Source organism: Osmerus eperlanus, chromosome 25 (genome assembly GCF_963692335.1).
Source record: "Osmerus eperlanus chromosome 25, fOsmEpe2.1, whole genome shotgun sequence".
In the NCBI taxonomy this organism is placed as follows: domain Eukaryota; kingdom Metazoa; phylum Chordata; class Actinopteri; order Osmeriformes; family Osmeridae; genus Osmerus; species Osmerus eperlanus.
This window is the reverse complement of record NC_085042.1, coordinates 8,870,756-8,888,711: the sequence shown is the minus strand read 5'-3', so window position 1 is coordinate 8,888,711 and position 17,956 is coordinate 8,870,756. Positions and strand designations below refer to the sequence as shown.

The window sequence follows — 17,956 nt, the reverse complement described above, 5'->3', positions numbered from 1 at the left end:
TATCTCCGTTGATGCTGATGAGTTATCTGGATTCACGACAGTCGCTCAGTGGTAGAGCATTTGACAACAGATCAAGAGTTGTACGTCACTATGGATAAGTGAGGAGGGAGTCTAGGAGTCGATATTTATTATTATTTATCCAAGATTTCTTCACGTGTATCCGCCCCTTGTTTTTGCTTCATATGTAGTCTCTCATTTCAGTCAGCAGATGGTGCTGCGGTTTCGGTGAATTTTGGTGTCTCTTCAATGCTTTTCTCCTGTTCCAGGTGTTGCTGTATGTTCCCTTCCGGTCTCCGTACAGGAATTTCTAGAGCATGACGTCAGTTATTCAACCAACAAGAAGCTCAATTCTAAAAAGTTGAGATTTTTCCTTCTCATGAAACTAGCTCATTTTACTTGGTCCAGAAGTGGAATTTCTTAACTTTGGATGGAGGCGGAGTGGAATGAAATACTCTGAATATAACTCGTCATTCTGCATCAGCATGCGAACTTAGTAAAAGAAAAAAAAACATCGACGACGTAGCCTACTCTGCAATTATCTTCATGGAGGAACTGGAGGGTGAGCAATCAGACTTTCTCTTCTGTCAAGTGTCTTACTTGCCCATTATTTGGTAACATGATAAAATTGTGGGAGAGTTAGTCTGTCGTATGCTTTAGAGTGGCATCGGTCTTTGTTTTGTCAAGTCCGACTATCTCCTGAAATTGTTATGGACTTGCCAAACGCCAAGGAATTTGACAGAGTATCTAAACACGACACGTTAGTAAATCTTCCCAAGTGCTGCACTCATCCGCGAAAGTGTAGTGAGTGGCGTCTTAATAGTACACACTTGAACCGAAGGAAGCCATTCATTCTACTTAGTACATATTTCAAACCGAGAATAAAATGCGCTGAAATTTATAATTGAATGCCACCTTGTAGGGGACCTTGGATGCATCAGAGAGTACATCATCACAAAATAAACCCTACATGCCCCGCACGATTACCCTAGTGTTAAGCTTGCTATTAACTGTGTTTATGTTGTAGCGCATCGATGGGAACGCTGATCCACTTTCCTATTCATCCACAGGTTCTGAAGAACGCCACTGTGTTGGATGTGGAGGAAAAATTCTAGATTCGTTTCATGTTACAGTTTTCCAAGATACTTGGCACAACTCCTGCTTTCAGTAAGTCTCCATCTAGGCTTTCAGTGCTAGGTGTAAATCTCGTATTGTTTACATGATGGTACAAAAATACCTACCTATGTGTTTATCTGACAAAAATACATACTTTTAAGGGTTATTTTAGCATCAGGAAATGTTTTGATGTCATCCGAGAGACAATGGATTGTTCAGTTAGTGAATTTGCAGCATTTAAACAAGGCATTGTGTGGTCAACAGGTATGCTATTCTGAGCTACAAAGCTTTCAGTGTGTATTCTTAGAATATTCTACTAGTGGAATGCTGCTATTATGACGGCTGGGTGGTTCTAGTGCGGTGTCTCAACCAAACCCTAGCTTCCTGCCTGCTCAACATTCTTTATCCACATTCTGCAGGTTCCAGAGATGAGGATGATGCCCAGATACGGCCTAGCGTGGTGCGGTACAGAGTGTGTCGGTGTAGGCTAGATGGTTTGTTGTTCAGTCGGGCTGAGATAGATATCAGTCACACAGTATTCGTTTAGGATCAGGAAGTCAGGTTTGGAATGTCGAACCTCTTTCTGTGGGTGAAACCCCGGGGACTTTGCTCCTGATAGTCTGTGTTTGCCCCTGGGCTTAATCATTGTTTGGATGGATCGTGATATTAACTCTGTGCCCGGCCCAGTGTCTGTACCTGTAACCTGAGGTGAACACATGTCAACAGGACGAGTTGGATTGCTCACACACACCCACACACACACTTTCGCCATGATTGTGACAGATAAACAAGTGCAATGCAGGATTTTCAAGTTAGGGGAATCTTAGATTGAGAGGCAGTCACTAGTGAGAGACTGTGTGTGTGTCTGATCCTTCCTGAGTGCTTTATTAGCTGGGTGAGGGAGAAGCCTTTGGTGACTGGCTGGGATCGAGCTCTGCTGTATCAGGCATTTCCGAGAACGTCTGAATTTAAATACAGGGGACTTTATGGGTCATCCATCTTTTCTCTGCTGAAATGAGCTCAAGAGCTTATATTTCACGCAGAGCTTTTTAGCAGCAAAATGTCCTTGCATAACCTAGGATTTGGTTTCTTTTTTCTTTCTTTTTTCTCTCTTTCTGTCTGTAATTGGCGTTTATAAAGTTGAGCTGCACTTCAACAGTTCACATGCCAAGTCCTTGATGCAGCTGTGTAACTTGCCCTATTTTCCTCCTCCTCTTCTTCCTCCTCTTCCTTAGTCTCTTCCCCTGCCTCATGCGTGACTGAAAGCAACTCACTCAACTTCTGTCACATAAACCTTTTGGGTGTAGCGTCTGCTGTACACCAGGGTGGGTGTAGTGTCTGCTGTACACCAGGGTGGGTGTAGTGTCTGCTGTACACCAGGGTGGGTGTAGTGTCTGCTGTACACCAGGGTGGGTGTAGCGTCTGCTGTACACCAGGGTGGTGTTCCAGACTTCTGTCCTGTCGCCCAGCCAGCTAAGCAGGAGTCCAGCTCTCTGCGTTCAGACCCCCTGGTCCAGACCAGCTCTCTGCGTTCAGACCCCCTGGTCCAGACCAGCTCTCTGCGTTCAGACCCCCTGGTCCAGTCCAGCTCTCTGCGTTCAGACCCCCTGGTCCAGACCAGCTCTCTGCGTTCAGAACTCCTGGTCCAGACCAGCTCTCTGCGTTCAGACCCCCTGGTCCAGACCAGCTCTCTGCGTTCAGACCCCCTGGTCCAGACCAGCTCTCTGCGTTCAGAACTCCTGGTCCAGACCAGCTCTCTGCGTTCAGACCCCCTGGTCCAGAACCAGCCTTAATCCCTGACAGGGGTGAGAGACACTCCTGCTGTAATCCCAGACCAGACCCTCTCTCCTCTCACCCAGGTCTGGTTTTCGTGTTCGTTCTTTGGTCACGGAGTGAAAATTCCTTTTCCCGTTCCAAAACGGGAGGAGGGGAGGGGGGGGGGGTCATTGTTTCACTTTAAAGAAACGTACGGACTCCTTGTTCCAATTTTTTTAACCCCCATCTTCACCCCCCAACCCCCTGCCGTCTTGGGCCATTGTCTATAATCCAGCCCTCCATCCCTTCCTCCACCTTCTCCAAGTTACGCATGGTTGAAGGGTGACGTCATCTGTGTTCCAGTAAAGCCGCTGTTGGGCTGAGAGACATGAAGGTAGACTCCAGACAGCAGCGCGTGCAGCCTGCTTCAGCATTCCCAGACGGCGATTCACAGCCCCGTTACCCAAACTCTGCAGTCTGCAGTGAGCCTTCTCCTCCGGGGGGAAATCTAGAGTAGTTTGGCTTGTCTCGGAACGATCGTCGTGTATCAGAAGATCTCACCCTTTTCTATCTCACGCTGTGATGTTGTTTTCCTACTTAGCGGTGTTCGCCGATGATGTCATCTGAATGTGTTGTTGCTGATCTTCATTCTGTGTCCCTTTGGGGCGCTGTGCGTTTATTGAGGTCACCCCGCTGTGGCTTTGGTCTTGAATGTTTTGGATCTCGCGTGCACCTACAGTAGTGATCAACCCCCTGACTTCACCCAATCTAATCAGGCGAGGAATGCGAGTTCCCCCTGCTGCCATGCCTTCATTACATCCACACACTGTGTAGCAGACAGTAACCTATTGATGTTCGCAAATGCAGATAGTTTCACAAACGGAACATTCGCAAAAATAAACAACCTACATGTATTTATAGCTAGGTTTTTCTCCAATGGCACTTTGAAACAGTTTGGCGCTGTATAAATGTGCTTGCAGTAAACACTTAATACTAACTACTTCCATAATTACTACACATATACTTAATTCCGTAATTCGAATGTACCCGTAGGTGTACTACACGATACAAAGGACAAGCAATCTTGAAATGTAGTATTCCCTATAGAATTAATGAACATTTGAGAACCAGACACACACCTTGAGATAAAGGTCCAGAGAGAGACACAGTCCGTCCCTGTGGCAGGGTGTGTGCGAGGCCTGTGTGTCGAGAACACTCCAACAAAGGATTCAAGTTGGAATTCCTCAACTAATCTGGATCTGAGGAAATGAGTAATGTTTACCCACTGGTGTGTTTGTGTAGACAGGTTAGTTCATTGTTTTTAACAACCAGTTGTTCCTCACTCTCTCTTTCTCTCTTTCTCTCTTTCTCTCTTTCTCTCTTTCTCTCTCTCTCTCTCTCTCTCTCTCTCTCTCTCTCTCTCTCTCTCTCTCTCTCTCTCTCTCTCTCTCTCTCTTTCTCTTTCTCTTTCTCTTTCTTTCTAATGACATGTCTTCCCTCTTGTTCTTCGCTCTCTTTCTTCTCAGCAGATGTGTTCCCAGTCTGGTCTGCAGCTGACTGGAGGGTTTCTCAGGTGTTGGTTACAAGCAGAGGCCACATGCTGTTTGTTTTGGATCCCGATGTCAGGGCCACGTTTCTGTGAGCTGCAGTTATTTACATTTAGTCAGTTATCAGTCCACACCAGGGCTGTTTGGTCGTGACAGAGGACACACTGTGTCTCAGTAAGGCTCTCTTCAGGTCTTTCTCTCACACAGTAATACGTGTCTGAGTAGGCCTGCGTGTGTGTGTACCTTTCTCTGTGTGTGTGTGAGATGCACGCTGTAGCCTGGGCTTGTCATCTGGGTCGGTGTTGTTCAAACATGCCATTTAAACAGCGTTCCTTCTTGGCTCACAGTAAATCTTGCGTTCTAGCCAGAGTGTGTGATCCGCCGGACAAAAGCCTCTAATTTAGCGGATGTCCATGTCTGGCCAATGGGAGGGCACCGTCCATGTCTGGCCAATGGGAGGGCACCGTCCATGTCTGGCCAATGGGAGGGCACCGTTCGCTGTTGCCTCCGCAGCTTCCCTCGCTAATGGGATCCTTATCTGGACGTCCTTTCAGCACCGGGCGGGTTTTCCTCCCAGACCTCCACCAGAACTGACTCAAATATCATTTCCTCCTTTTCTCACTCCAAAAAGAAAAGTTTAGTATGGATCTATATATATATATATATATACATTGTCATTGTGAAACAGCATGCTGTTAAATAATACAATATAAGTTCTCATATAATATACTTTTCTCAACTTTTATTAGAGAGCTTATTTTCCAGGATTGTTTTTTTTGAGTCTTAAAGCTGCTAAACTAGGATTAGCCACACTGCCAAAGTCCTGGGGCTGACCCTGACCCTGCCTCTTGGAACCTGGTTGAACTCTTAGAACCTGCTGGTGCTAGAACAGCCGCAAGGGTAATGCAGGTGGGCCGCCAAACCAATGAAAACTAAAATATGAAAAATGAATACACATCGAAATTTACCAACCATATATATATATATATATATATACATATATATATATATAATAGCCACTATATGGTTGGTAAATGGTTATTAAAATTCGTACACATTTTAAAACAACATTTTGCCTTTAATTCATCAAGACGATCGTTACGCTTGGCACGTTGATGGAAGCCCAACTGACACTTCCGTGTTAACTTGCATGCGCCCACTATGCACGCATCACTCCGCATATTGCACAAGCAGGTCAACAACTTCCAGTAGCTAGCTCTAGCAGTTACGTTAGTTCTCACAAAATACCGCTTTTTACGAGGAGTTCGGGTCATCTTCCCAAAATGACGATTAAAACGACCGATCCTTGGACCCTAGCTTTGCTTGTGAGCTAAATGTAAAAAATGAATCCCCCTGATCCCCCTTAAGTGTAGCTGGTCGTCAAGGTTCCTGTCTAAGAGGTGGTCTAGTCTCCTGTCCCTCCAACAACTGGAACACATTAAAGGGTCTGGAATGTTCTGTGAGGGTTTAGGCTGGTTTAGGTGCTGTTCTGTGTGCACACGTGAATCCCTCTGTGACTTTGCTTGTAAAAAGAGAGATTTTCAGACTCCCAGGTGGTGAGAGAGAGAGGGAGAGAGGGAGAGGGGGAGGAGGGGGGGAGGGGGGAGAGAGAACCAGGTCAGTCCCTAGATAATTTCCCTTTCATCCACATACCTCTCAGATTGTCTGCAGGCCTTTTAAATAAAACCCCACACTCATCCCGCTCACCTTGAAGTGCGGTCTCTCTGAGGCGCTGCTCTTCCCTGCTGAAAGCCTTCCTTTGTTCTCCTCAGGGCTGATCGAGTCTTCTGCTGCTTGTTTGTCCCGTCTCCCTCCAGGTGCTCTGAGTGCTGCGATCACCTGACCACCTGGTACTACGAGAGAGATGCCAAGCTGTTCTGTCGTAAACACTACTGGGAGAAGTTTGGAGGACTGTGCCAGGGCTGCTCTCTGCTCATGACCGGGCCCGCCATGGTGAGTCGACATGCTGCAGTCCTGTCTCTGGCTAGCGGCGCTAACGACACGCTGCAGTCCTGTCTCTGGCTAGCGGCGCTAACGACACGCTGCAGTCCTGTCTCTGGCTAGCGGCGCTAACGACACGCTGCAGTCCTGTCTCTGGCTAGCGGCGCTAACGACACGCTGCAGTCCTGTCTCTGGCTAGCGGCGCTAACGTAACTGCTTTCCACCCCTGGCTGCGGTAAGCGACTGACAGTGGGTCTAGTGGTCTTCTGCAGAGCAGATGAAGTGCTTCTGGAGGTTGTCCTGGTGGGGGGGCAGGAGGTCCCCCCCCACCCACAGAGCTGCTCCAGCATCATCCTGTTTGTTGCGGGTGGTTTTGGAAGATCAAGCATCTGTTATTAAGGGAATGTTTAAGCTCCACTGCCCATGTGTCAAAGCTGTGTTTGTCTTCTAAGCTGCAAGCATGAGCTCATGGCTATGCTATGGAGGAGGACAGGAGAGCTGGATGTGGAGAGGAGAGCTGGATGTGGGTTTGGGGTTTGTTAGTACTGTGCAATGCAGTGCCAATGTATTGACTTGGAAGTGCTGCGTTTTCAATGCAGGCTAATTTGTCCACTTCTGGGGCACGTAACCAGTAAGTTCACAGTAAGAAAATCTGACCGAATCAACAATGGGGTTGTCATATGAGGAGCTTTTGTCTCTGGACTGGACTAATGTGGGTTTCTCTGACCACATGAGTTTGCCAGTAAAGCGAAACACATAATGGACCCTTTTATTGAGTCTTGGTTTTGCCGGACGTGGGGTGCCAAGGATTTTTGGCAAAGTTGTAGCTGGCAGTCTCCTCCTCCCCAGCCGCACTAGCGATGGTGTCCAGCAGAGCGATGGTGTCCAGCAGAGCGATGGCAGCGCTGTGCGACGCAGCTCCCTTCAACTGTTCTGAACAGTAAGGATGACTGAAGTGACACGTTACATTTTAAGGATGTAGCGACCTGTTTTTGGTTGTTTTCTATCACAGTTTCATTGTTGTCTGGAGCTGCAGAGAACACCAGTCGTCAATCCCAAATGTTCCTTCCTGATGACTCATGTCTCGGTCACTCTGTCACTCTCTCTCTGTCTCTCTGTCACTCTGTCACTCTGTCACTCTGTCACTGTCTGTCACTGTCTGTCACTGTCTGTCACTTCCTGTCACTGTCTGTCACTTCCTGTCACTGTCTGTCACTTCCTGTATCTGGGGTCAGGTGGCTGAGCGGTTAAGGAATTGGGCTAGTAATCAGAAGGTTGCCGGTTCGACTCCCGGCTGCCACAAATGACGTTGTGTCCTTGGGCAAGGCACTTCACCCTACTTGCCTCGGGGGATCCCCGCTGACGGAGATGGCTCCCGTCCTCCAAGGATCTCTCACTCAGCCAGGGTGACATCACTACACACGAAGGCCTGTCACACTGACTCATAACCTGCCTCATGGAAGGGGGTGGGGGCGGGTAGGAAAGGAGAGAGTGGAAAAAGCCCTTCTTCACAAACCACCGAGGTGTTATGAAGGTTTTCACCTCTGTGCCGCGTTCCGGCCTTCACATCTGGCGAGGAGCTCAAGTTCTGGCACATCTTCTGGTAACATGGCTTTACCGGGGAATGTGAGCCACAGAGAAGCACCCGGGCTCTTTATTTAGTCCCGAGGGCTCCCCACCAGAGCCCGGGCTGTTAGCGCTGGTGCAGACTAGCTCCACACTGTCCAGACCTCACCTACGCCCCACACAGATGCCCCTGAGCTGGGGTCCCAGAACACACCACTTGGTCTCTTATCTCTCGGTGTCTGTGAGAGAGCATGTATTCTGTGGGTGTATCGAATTGTCTCATGTTGTGTAACAGCCATCCAGACAGCTAGCCAGACGTGCAGTGTGTAATGTGATTTGTAGGGAGTGAAACCTTGAGGGGGAGGGGATCAGGCTGTGTGCGTGAGACGGCCCAGAGGGTGTTGTAGCGACGGTGTGAACGTCTGACTCGACCGACTGATCCGAAGTGAAGAGGGGGCGGGGCTGGAGAGGTGACATCATCGCGGGTCACAGACAAGAGCAGGTGTTACAGGCCCCGCCCCCCTCGGAGGGCAGGGCTGCACGCACACCTCAGCTTAACACCTCCACACCTCAGTCTCTGCCTCCACTCTCAACCCTGCTTCTGTACGCTGCTCCTGTGAGGAACACAGCTGGAAACCGACCCGCTGTGTCTGTGTGTGTGTTCACCAGGTAGCCGGGGAGTACAAGTACCACCCAGAGTGCTTTGTGTGTCTGAGCTGCAAGGTGGTGATCGAGGACAGGGACACGTACGCTCTGGTGGAACGCTCCAAACTCTACTGGTGAGACACCCAACTGGAGATGCTGCTGCTGCTGCTGTTGTTGTTGCTGCTGCTGCTTGTCATTTCTGGTTTATAAATGCCTGAGAAAAATGTGTGTCTGTTGTGTTAAGATGTGGATGTTTATTTGGGGCAGGTTGTGAGACATGAAGGCATTGTGGCATCTTTTTCTCATGGCTTTCAAATCCAAACCCTGACCTCCCTCCTCTCTCCTGTACCCAGTGGGAAGTGCTACAAGCAGGTGGTGCTAACACCCATGTTGGAGAAGCGCTCTCCGGACTCCGGCCCAGAGTCCCTGCCCCACACCGTCACTCTGCTGTCCATGCCCTCGGCCACTAACGGCCAGCGGGGGTTCTCTGTGTCCCTGGTGGGGGACGTGGGCGCTGGGACGGCCAGTCTGCAGGTCAAAGAGTGAGTGGGGGAGGGGTGGGGTGGAGGATGGAGGATGGTGAGGGAGGGTAGGGGGGTGGAGGGAGGGAGGGAGGGAGGGGGTGTAGCGGCCTTATGTAAGACTTGTGATTACAGGTTGGCGTGATGACAGGGAGCAGATGTTAGGAACAGATGTTCGTATCGCTGACTGCGCGGCCTGGTTTTTGACAGCTCGTGGGTCTCCCCTGCCTCTAACCTCTGTCCTCTTCCAGGGTCCGAGGGATGCACATCAGCCCAGAGGTTCGCAACGCCATCCACGTTGGCGACAGGATCCTGGAGATCAATGGACTTCCTGTCGGAAACTTGATGGAGGATGAGGTGGGTTCTTTGCGGCTGCCGGCCGGCCGCCGGTCGCTCGCGAAAACGGATCGTATCTCTGCGGGGGCTCCACAGTGGTGTTCGATCAGCGTTGTACAAGTGTGCTCAAACGCAGAGCATCGCATCAGCGTTGTACAAGTGTGCTCAAACGCAGAGCATCGCATCGCCATCAATACACGACAATGTTGGGGGAACATGTGACGGGCGCATTCCGTCCGTTCCTCCCGTCGTGAGCGCATTCCTCCGCTGGGAGGGGGCGCTCTCTGGAAGCTCTCTGGAAGCTCTCTGGAAGCTCTCCAGCGCAGTCTCACCTTAAAACTGAGGCGTGCATTCCAGCAGAGCATTCATTCACAAGTCAGCTTTAACCTTCCTGTTTACCCTCAAGCTGCTTTCCAATCACAGTTCAGCAGGCTAGATTTATGTTGTGGAACTAGCCAGTTCAGGGTTGTCATTAACCTGTTATGATTGGAGTCCTGCCTATCTCCATGTTATTCCAATCCCTGGTCCTCCTATGATAGTCTGGACATGTTTTTTTTTCTTTTCAAGGGCGCAAAAAAAAAAGTGTGTCAGTTTGAGCTGATTTATGATTGGTCCTTCGCAGGTGGATGACCTCATCCATCGGACCAGTCAGACGCTGCAGCTGTTGATCGAGTACGACCCCGTCCGGCAGCGATTGGACCAGCTCAGGCTAGGCTCCTCCCACAACCGTCTGGGCGTGCCCGCCACCTCACGCATGCGCCTGTCTTCTCCGCCGGACGGCGTCCTGGAGCGGGCGGACGAGGTGGACGACAGCTCTCTGAAGAGACGCTCTCTGAGGTACGGCGCCATCAGCCAATCACGGCACGCCCCGCCCACCAGATACGAGGAGGGGAAAAACTGTCTACTTCCTGTGCTGTCGTGTGTGTGTGTGGCTTCCTGCCCAGCTGATGTCACTTCCTCCTCTGGTTTGCAGACGCAGCAACAGCATCTGTAAGTCCCCGGGCCCCACCTCCCCCAGGGCACACCCCTTCCTGTCGCGGGACATCGGGCGCTCCGAGTCGCTGCGGTCCTCCAGCAGCTGCTCCCATAGGATCTTCCGCCCCTGTGACCTCATCCACGGAGAGGTGCTGGGGAAGGGCTTCTTCGGCCAGGCCATCAAGGTCAGCTCACACACACACACACACACACACAGCCACCCGTCGGTCTGTGTCTCACACACTGCCAGCGTAGTTCGTCTTGGCTCACCCAGACCTGCTCCTGGACAGCAGACCCACCAAAGCAGAATGTTTCTGACCCGGATCTCAGTTCAACCCCCAGCCAGGCACACACACACACACCCTCAGCTGAGCTCTTGTCCTCTCCCTGCTCTCCTCCAGGTGACCCACAAGGCCACAGGAGAGGTGATGGTGATGAAGGAGCTGATTCGCTGCGACGAGGAGACTCAGAAGACCTTTCTGAAGGAGGTGGGTAGTCCAGCAGGGTTTGGCCAGCCGGGGTCTGAACAGCCAGCCTGTCTCCAGACAGACCTCACACACGCCCCAGCTGGACGTGGGGTACCTCCAGTCTGAAGGGGGGGGAGGGGTGCTTTTGATTCCAGCTCGGATAAAGCGTTTCCCAAATGTGGAAAATGTTACGAGAGATTATGCGGTTTGGTTTGAAATAATAAATGTGGACTTAAGATTCTCTTTTTTTTTTTTTACATTTAAATCTAATTGTTTTGGGTCTCCCTCTCTCTCTGTCTCTGTCTCTCTCTCTCCGCTCCAGGTCAAAGTCATGAGGTGCCTCGACCATCCCCACGTTTTGAAGTTCATCGGCGTCCTCTATAAGGACAAGAGGCTGAATCTAATAACTGAATTCATCGAAGGAGGCACACTGAAGGATTTTATTAGAGACATGGTGCGTAGAGAATACTTACTTCGCTTAACCCCCCAGCCTCCCCAGGTCCTGAAATATCCTTGCGTGGGTCTAAGGGCCTGCTGTTTACCAGCGGACCCTGTGTGGGAAGGCCTGGACCTGGGGTAACCTAGGCACATGAAGCCCCTTGGCTCCAGGGTGGCCCTGGCTTGCATGTTAACCAGCAGTGGCCGGGGAGTGAATGTAGCAAACATTCCCAGGGTTTTTTGAAGAGGTTGTTGTTGCTGTGTGTTGATAGATGCCTCCTAGCCAACGGGACGTGGCTCTGCTAGAGCACTCGGTCTCTCCTTAGCTCTGTGGGCTGATCTAATATACCCTGTTGTTGGGCCTCACTTGTTGGTTATTGTTCATGTTCAGGGTCTGTGCTGTACTTTTTTTTTTAATAACAATCAGGTTTGCATGCATACAGACACACAAATTTATGAGACATTCTGTGTTAATAAGTGTGTGTGTGTGTGTGTGAGCATCAACACTAGTCAGGGTCCCACCTATTCATGACTTGTTTGCTTGTTCCTCTGGGTTTTGACAGGACCAGTTTCCATGGGAACAGAGGGTGAGCTTTGCAAAGAGCATCGCTTCTGGAATGGTGAGTTCCAGAGAACGTTCCCATTGGTTGATGGGACCTTCCCTCCCCCCCCCCCCCCCCCCCTGTAGACACTATCTTCCCTGTGTTCTGGGGGTCTATGGAGCACTCGAACAACAGGCTTAAAGGGCCGGCGCACTCAATCAACTCCAACTGTCCTGTGTGCCTGTGTTTCATTAGCGCCCCCTCCTCTCCCCTCTTTGTTTATTATCTCATGGAAACATCATGTCCCCCTACTGGCTGGTTCTGATGGGGGCGGGGAGGGGGAGGGGGGGGGGTCGTAAGGCTGGCGCCGGCGACACGAGAGAGACCCCCCTGTGCTGTTGCCGTGGCGATTAGCCCCATGGTTACTGTAGTCCATAGTCCCTTTCTTCACGCTCTTCAATCTCTCATCTCAGCCCCCCCTCCTTATCTATCTAGGCATGTAAAGCAGGATCTCAAGATGATGTGTTAAATTAATCTCTGTCTCTCTCTCCCTCCCCCCCAGACGTATCTTCATTCAATGAGCATCATCCACAGAGATCTCAACTCCCACAACTGCCTGATTAAACTGGTAGGTGTCTTCAATGGGAGAACGGAGGGAGGAGCAGAATGGGACCCCTCCTTTTCTCACAGCTACACCGATTCAACAGCTTCCAAGTAACTGCTGAGGGGAGCGCTGGTGTGCTGAACAGGGCAGCACCGCAGGGCTCAGTGGGGTGTGAGCTGGCTCGCTCTGTGTGTTTGATGAGAGAGTGACAGGGGGAGCCACCCTTCTTTGTGACCAGGCCAAGTCCTGTCTGAGCTTGCCAGACACGGGCTGTGTTGCTGCAACAAGCCCCACATCTCACAACAACACGCAGGGTGAGCCAGAGCTGAGAGAGGCCTTGCTCTGGTACGCTCAGCCTCAGCAAGTCTCTGCCTGTCAGCTCCAGCGACGTACAGGGGAAAGGTGGCGGGGGGGATTCGAACCATGCAACCTCTCGATCTACTGTCAGATTCTCTACCCACTGGGCTAAACCCCTCGGTCTGACCCGGGAAGGAGCCGTCCCTGATTCTGTTGACCTCTGACCTTCTGGTGGTCTCCAGGACAACACGGTGGTGGTGGCGGACTTCGGGCTGTCGCGGCTCGTCGTGGAGGAGAAGGTGAAGCACCCGCCTCCGGAGAAAAGCACCAATAAGAAGAGGGTGTTCAGGCGCATTGACCGCAAGAAGCGCTACACGGTGGTGGGGAACCCCTACTGGATGGCCCCTGAGATGCTGAACGGTGAGAGGGGAAGAGAGGAGAGGAGAGGAGGGGGGGAGAGGAGAGGAGGGAGGGAGAGGAGAGGAGGGGGGGAGGGTGAGAGGAGAGGAGGGGGAGGGAGGGAGAGGAGGGGAGGGAGAGAGAGGAGGGGGGGAGGTGAGGGGGGGAGGGGAGGGGGAGGGGAGAGGAGAGGAGGGAGGGGAGGGACAGGAGGGAGAGGAGAGGGGAGGGACAGGAGGGAGAGGAGAGGAGAGGAGAGGAGGGGGGGAGGGGAGAGGAGAGGAGGAGGGGGGAGGGAGAGGAGAGAGAGGAGAGGAGGGGGGAGAGGAGAGGAGGGGGGGAGGGGAGGGGAGAGGAGGGGGGGAGGGGAGAGGAGAGGAGGGGGGGAGGGGAGAGGGGGGGGGAGGGGAGGGGGGGGAGGGGGGGGAGAGGAGAGAGAGGAGGGGAAGAGAGGAGAGGAGAGGAGGAGAGGAGAGGAGAGGAGGGGAGGGGAGAGGAGGGGAGGGGAGGGGGGAGGGAGAGGAGAGGAGGGGGGGAGGGGAGAGGAGAGGAGAAGGGGAGGGGGGGAGGGGGGGGAGAGGGGGGGAGGGGAGGGAGAGGAGAGGAGAGGCGGGGGGGAGGGAGAGGAGAGGAGGGGGGGAGGGGGAGGGGAGGAAGGGGAGGGGGGAGAGGTGGGGGGGAGGGGAGAGGGGAGGGGGGGAGGGGAGAAGAGTGGGGGGAGGGGAGGGGAGGAAGAAGGGGAGAAGGGAGAAGGGGAGGGGGGGAGGGGAGAAGAGTGGGGGGAGGGGAGGGGAGAAGGGGAAGGGAAGGGAGGGAGAAGGGGAGGGGGAAGGGGAGGGAGGGGAGAAGGGGAGAAGGAGGGGGGGGAGAGGAGAGGAGAGGAGGAGAGGAGAGGAGAGGAGGGAGAGAGGAGAGGAGAGGAGGGGGGAGGGGAGAAGGGGAGGGGGGGGAGAAGGGGAGGGGAGGGGGGGGAGAAGGGGAGGGGAGGGAGAAGGGGAGCATTTTGGGGGAATAAGGGGGCGGGGTTGGGGGTTGATAGTCATCGCTCAACTCATTCTGCTCTTCCTCCAGGTAAACGCATACGATGAGAAAGTGGACATCTTCTCCTTCGGGATCGTGCTCTGCGAGGTGAGAATGTGCTCGTTGTGACGAGGGTCCATCTTTAATGTCTGGATTCAGACTGCTTTGCCCGCGGTGTTGGGGAGCTGTGCGTTCTAAACTCCCGTCTGTCTCAGATCATCGGGCAGGTTAATGCAGACCCAGAGTGCCTTCCCAGAACCCTGGACTTCGGCCTGAACGTGGAGAAGTTCATGGAGAAGTTTCTGCCTGACGACTGCCCGCCTGCTTTCTTCCCATTGGCTGTGGCTTGTTGTGATCTGATTCCAGAAAACCGGTAGGTTCACTGGAAACTAAATGGTAGTTTAACGGACTTAAAGCAACAATAGGTAGCATTATTAAATATATTCAGGTATGAAAAAACAGCCTATTCTTGTCTTCAGTGCTTTCAGCTCAATTTTGATTGACAGCCGCATCACAAAATAAGCCAAGCAGGAAAGCCTGCCTCGTTGAAGGCGATTGGCTGGAAAAGCAGTGCTGGAACATAATTGACTGGAAAGTAAAAGGCCGCTCCAAAACTAGAAGTTGACATTCCGCTGGTCTCTGCTTCGACAACATGTTTCTAGGGGACAAAACCTTTCTGTTTCTACTGGGGGGGGAAATCGTACCTATTGTACCTCTCTAAGTGTTGTAAACTCTATATATCTGAATGTGTTGGTTGAGTCCAGCAGAGAACCTAAAGAGTTCCTGGGACTGGGAGAGGGTTGAATGTTTACAGCAGAACCACAGGACCCTTAGAGGGAGAGCGCGTCATCTCTCCCCTGGAGACGGTATCCAGGCAGACAGCGCTCAGATATCATCTCTCCCTCCTCCAGGGACACGCTCCCCCTGCCAGACCACTTCCCCGTGTTCCCCTCGGTCTGCCTGGCCTCTAACCTTTACTTACCCCCCCCCCTCACCCTGTTATTCCTCCCCGTCACCCCCCCCCCTTTCTCTCTCTCTCTCTCTCTCTCTCTGTCTCTGTCTCTGTCTCTGTGTGTGTGTGTCTGTCTGTCTCTCCTGTCTCCCTCCCCTGCTCCCCCCAGGCCTGCCTTCCAGAAGCTGGAGGACTGTTTCGTGGCTCTGGCCCTCAGCCAAGAGATGGGCATCCCTCTGCCGGCGGAACTGGACGAGCTGCAGCAGAGCCTGTCCCGCCTGCACCCTCCCAGAGACGAGTCCCCGGCCCCGAGCCCCACACCAGCGCCCCCTGCAGGCTCCGGCCCAGCCGACACCTAGCCCCTGGCGCAGCCCCCCGCCCCCCTCTCTCAGCCCCTCCAGAGGCCCTCCTGAGGGAGGCAGGCAGGGGAGAGGAGAGGGGGGAGATTGACTGGACTGTTTTTTTTATTTTTTTTATAACCTGGATAACCTGAGCAGTCTGGATCTGGCTCCTCTTCCTGTGTGGTCATGTGACACGTGTGAAGTGGAGATAAGGGGAGGAGCCACATTTCAAATAAAGACTATGGGGAACTTACCTGGAAGCATTTCTCCCCCTCCCCCCCCCCCCACAATCTCCCCTCTACTTTTACCCCCCAGTGCACACCAGGAAATGCAAGGTCTTCCACATCTGGTCTCTGTTTACTCCTGAAGTCATGTGGCTCTGTCGCTGTTTAGAGAAGATGACTCCCTGTTGAGAGGGTGCGACCTTGTGCTCCTGGTATCAGGCCTCATGAGGAAGCCATGTTGTTTTGGTCTCTCCCCCCCCCTCCACATCTCCACGCTCAGGCTTGAAGCGATGCACTACATGCTACGTGTTGAATGTGGAGATCCGTTCCTGCCTATGGTGAAACTGAGAGGTTCTTCCATATCACCGTGAGCAGGGAAAAGGAGTGAGTCTGGCTGAGTTGACGTGTTGGAGTGAGTTTAGGACAGGGCTGTGGAGGGAAAGAGAGAGAGGCATGTGGCTACACCACAGCGGGGTGCGAGGAGAGCAAACACCGACGTTACGCTGTGGGAAAACACCTTGCTGCTGAGCTTCTTCAGGAATAAGGGAGACTCGGAAGCTTAAACCGACCTTCATCTTGAAATGTTACTGATCATAGATGTTTGGTTAGAGCAACACAAACTCACTATCACTGGTTGTGTTACTACAGTAAGTGCACTCACCTTTTTTACTTGCCGGTGGACCACGCAAAATAAATCCTTTTGTATTATAAGGCTTTAACTGACACCGAGTTACTGACGAATAATGGTCAAATACATCACACTAGCTGAATGTTTTCCAGTGGATTTAACTATTTCAATGAAGATTTTTAGTATTTGATTAAATGAAACGGTAATTATCAAGTGTTGATTAAAAGTGTTTACTGGTTGTTAGAATGAGAGGTGACATTGGTGCAACATCATAACAGATCTCCGTGTTGCAGCTGCTGAACAATTTCGACTGGTTTCTCCACCCTCGCTAAAAGTGACCTGTACAAATAGAACTGGATTATATATATTTGTATCAATTTTGCTGTAAGAAATGTATAGAAATGTAAATAATATGCCCGTATGAGATGGCATTTTCTTATGGGAATCAAGGGTTTGAAGACGTTTTGTAGAATGATTTACAACTTTCGATTTTTTCGTATTCTTTGCTAGAATCGTGTTCTAAGGTACTGACTACAAGTTTTAACCACTATTGCTTGTATCATCCTAGCGTTTCATGAATAAAACGATCAAAACGTGCTCATTTGTCTTTCTGGTGTTCATTTGTGGACCAAAACGCCTATATGGGTGCTCTCTGGTGGCCAACTGGTTAAGTGCGCCACTGATGGGTGCAGTTCCGTCCGCTACCACAGGGTTGCGCTAGCACACCATATTGCCAACGCGGTAATGGTTCCTCACGAGTCTCTTCTTTAACCCTTGTGTTATCTTCGGGTCATTCTGACCCATCAGTCATTGTGACCCACCGTCGTATTGCGACAAATTTACCTCCTACAAAAACAAAGTGAAGCATTTTCTTTTAACTGTTGGGCTGTCTCAGACCCCCCACATTGCAATGGTTAAAAGAAAATTATTTTTATTTGTTTTTGTATTGGGTAAAATTGGGTAAACACAACGGTGGTTCTTTATGAACCTTTGGGTCATGTGACCCGAAGGCAGCACAAGGGTTAAACAGGGCTGAAGATGAGTGAATAACCTCAGTATAATTTTAAAGATACAATGACTCTTTTTGATCAGCTTTATTTCTTTGTCACAGCAGTAAAATCTGCCAAACATACAAATACAAAAACTTTTTTCAAGAAACCGAACTTAAATCCATTGCAAAAGGTCAATCAAATATTTACAGTAAGCAAAAAAAAAGACGACTAAACAAAATTACCAGTAATGCAGATCAAGTAACTTTTAAATTGAATCACCCCAAAATGACCATTTGAAGTGACATTGCAATAGTAGCACAGAAATAGGATATACTTAATTTACTAAGTATATCCTACTTTACTAGATTGTAAATTTTCGTAAATGATTAATGGGCTGATGACATTCATTATCTCTAATTTTCTCTGTGCTTTCAGCAGTAACTACCATCGCATCACATCATCGGCCAAAAGTATTCAGCTGTTCATTCTGAATCTTCCATATTTCTCCCTCAATGTGTCCCAAAATATGGTTCACATAATTCAATGGTCCAAATCAAATCTAAGCTCCAGGCTTCGTAGACAGTCTGGCTCCATTGTACTGTGCGTAGAACCGGTTCTGTCCGGTTCTCACCGGACGACTGTGCTCGACCGAG

The 17,956-nt window shown here is 51.1% G+C and overlaps 1 protein-coding gene across 1 annotated transcript; it reads left to right on the top strand.

Annotated features, from left to right (window-relative positions):
• The first annotated feature begins 151 nt into the window (after positions 1-151).
• On the top strand, positions 152-16,908 carry limk2 (LIM domain kinase 2). Its single transcript, XM_062451954.1, has 16 exons — positions 152-559; positions 1,068-1,164; positions 6,233-6,368; positions 8,592-8,701; positions 8,921-9,109; positions 9,340-9,445; positions 10,047-10,261; positions 10,398-10,584; positions 10,801-10,887; positions 11,189-11,320; positions 11,868-11,924; positions 12,409-12,474; positions 12,990-13,174; positions 14,226-14,274; positions 14,382-14,539; positions 15,288-16,908. The coding sequence occupies exons 1-16, from the start codon at positions 544-546 to the stop codon at positions 15,475-15,477; spliced, it is 1,980 nt and encodes a 659-aa protein (XP_062307938.1). The 5' UTR covers positions 152-543; the 3' UTR covers positions 15,478-16,908.
• Positions 16,909-17,956: the final 1,048 nt, after the last annotated feature.